This window comes from Dendrobium catenatum, unplaced genomic scaffold (genome assembly GCF_001605985.2).
Source record: "Dendrobium catenatum unplaced genomic scaffold, ASM160598v2 original_scaffold_8142, whole genome shotgun sequence".
In the NCBI taxonomy this organism is placed as follows: domain Eukaryota; kingdom Viridiplantae; phylum Streptophyta; class Magnoliopsida; order Asparagales; family Orchidaceae; genus Dendrobium; species Dendrobium catenatum.
In genome coordinates, this window is record NW_021326602.1 from 1 (window position 1) to 1,728 (window position 1,728).

Below are 1,728 nucleotides of genomic sequence, written 5' to 3' on the forward strand. Positions count from 1 at the left end.
GTACAAGGCTTGGATTATCTATGTCCATGAGAATTTCATCAGAACAACTTTCCGGCGAACTCTTTAATCTCCGTATCTTCGGACGAAGGAGATGAATAGGAAGCCATGCTTCTGAGCTCAGAAAGACTCCTTCCAAGCTGCAACGCCATCTTCACTTCAAAAACCTCTCCTTGTTCCCTCATCTCCTTCTCCTCCTCCTCCAAGTTATACTCAATCTCCTCCTCCAACTTCCTATAGAATCCCGCACAGTTCCTAAACAGCTCGAACACCATCCCCACCTGCCCCCCGTGCTCCAGTGTGTTCACCACTGCCGCCAACGCTCCCCCAACCACCGCCGGCCACGAACCATGTGCACCGCCGCCTATGGAACTAGCAGCTCCGACCGCGGCAACTCCGGCGAGCAGAGGGCCGGCGAAAGATAAGAACTTGTTGATGCTAAGAACCAGTTGTCCAAGCCTTACGTACTGCTCCTCATCCTTGGATTTCAGCACTCTCAAAACTCCCCTCATCTCCTTTTCCATCTCACTGCTCCACCCATTCCTAGCAACTCCTTGCTTCCTTTGTGGTTTCTTCTGCTTCGGCCACCATTTGGTGGGCTCGACTACTTTGGGAAATTTTTCGAGCATTCCCGGGAGCAGAGGAAGCGGGTAGGCCTTTTGCAGCGCGAGAACCTTCTCCATGGCGTCTTCCACGTCGGATTCACTTGAAGTATGTGCTCCCAAGCTACGGATTGATCTTTCCAGCTGCTTGAAGAGTCGGGCGGCGTTCCGCTGCTCCTCTGCAAGCTGCGAAGGCTGGATCTTGTTGACGAAAAACATCAGTCCGGCAGCTGAAGTGAAGAGGACGGCGGAGGAGAGGTTGAGGGGTTGGGATGCCGCTATTTCGGGGATGGAGGCGATCGCAGCCATGAGTAAGGCCGTGAGGTTGATGGAGTTAATAGAATGGAGGAAGAGGTGGTTCCAATTGTTTCGCTGCTCGCCGATGATGGCATGCATTTCTGCGCGGTCTGCGGCGGCCTCGGCGATGGCAAGAAGCTTGGCGATGATTAAGCTCTTGTTCTGCTCTTCCTTGTCATGAGCAACCAACTTGTTCCTCTTGATGGTCGACTGTTCTGTTAGCATGGTAAGTTCTTCAAATGGGATGAGAGATTGAAGTTTTGGAAGAGATTGAAGGCTTGCTCGCCATCTTCCACGGCACGGCGGGAGCCGCGACGGTATAAAGCATGAAGGTTGAAGAAGGCAGTGGGTCTGTAGTGCGGCCATCTTAATTCTTCCTAAGATCTTTCGGTGGCCTGTTTTCTCTCTTCTGCTGAAGTTCAACAAATCTTGGGTTTTGATCTGTATATTTGATGTTTGGATGGGGAGTTGGGTATTTATAGAAAGAATACAAGCAGGAAGGAGGGGCAGAGAAGTGTCAACGCAGACTTGGCTGAGATGTTTGAATTAGAATCCTTGAAAGCGTCCATGTTGAAGAGGACCAGCCATCATCGTATACTACTAATTACTATAGGAAAGAGTCAAATAAATTATTTAACGATTTATCTGAACCAGCACGCGCAAATGTGGAGGCCTTCTTTCTTCAGTTGTCAGCGCCCGAAGCTGTTTCTAGAACTGTCTGATTATGCTCGCGATTCGTGTCTGGTGACGGCTTCCCTTCTCTTTTTTTAAAATAGCTTATTAATTTAGATAAATTTAATTTTTTCTTAACTAAAGATTTTATAACTTTAAA

At 48.8% G+C, this 1,728-nt stretch overlaps 1 protein-coding gene across 1 annotated transcript; it reads right to left on the minus strand.

The window, feature by feature from the left end:
- Positions 1 to 38: 38 nt before the first annotated feature.
- Positions 39 to 1,262, minus strand: LOC110103369 (probable F-box protein At4g22030). The gene has a single exon (XM_020832043.2). It carries the CDS (start codon positions 1,260 to 1,262, stop codon positions 39 to 41), a length of 1,224 nt encoding a protein of 407 aa, XP_020687702.1.
- Between the last annotated feature and the right edge of the window lie 466 nt (positions 1,263 to 1,728).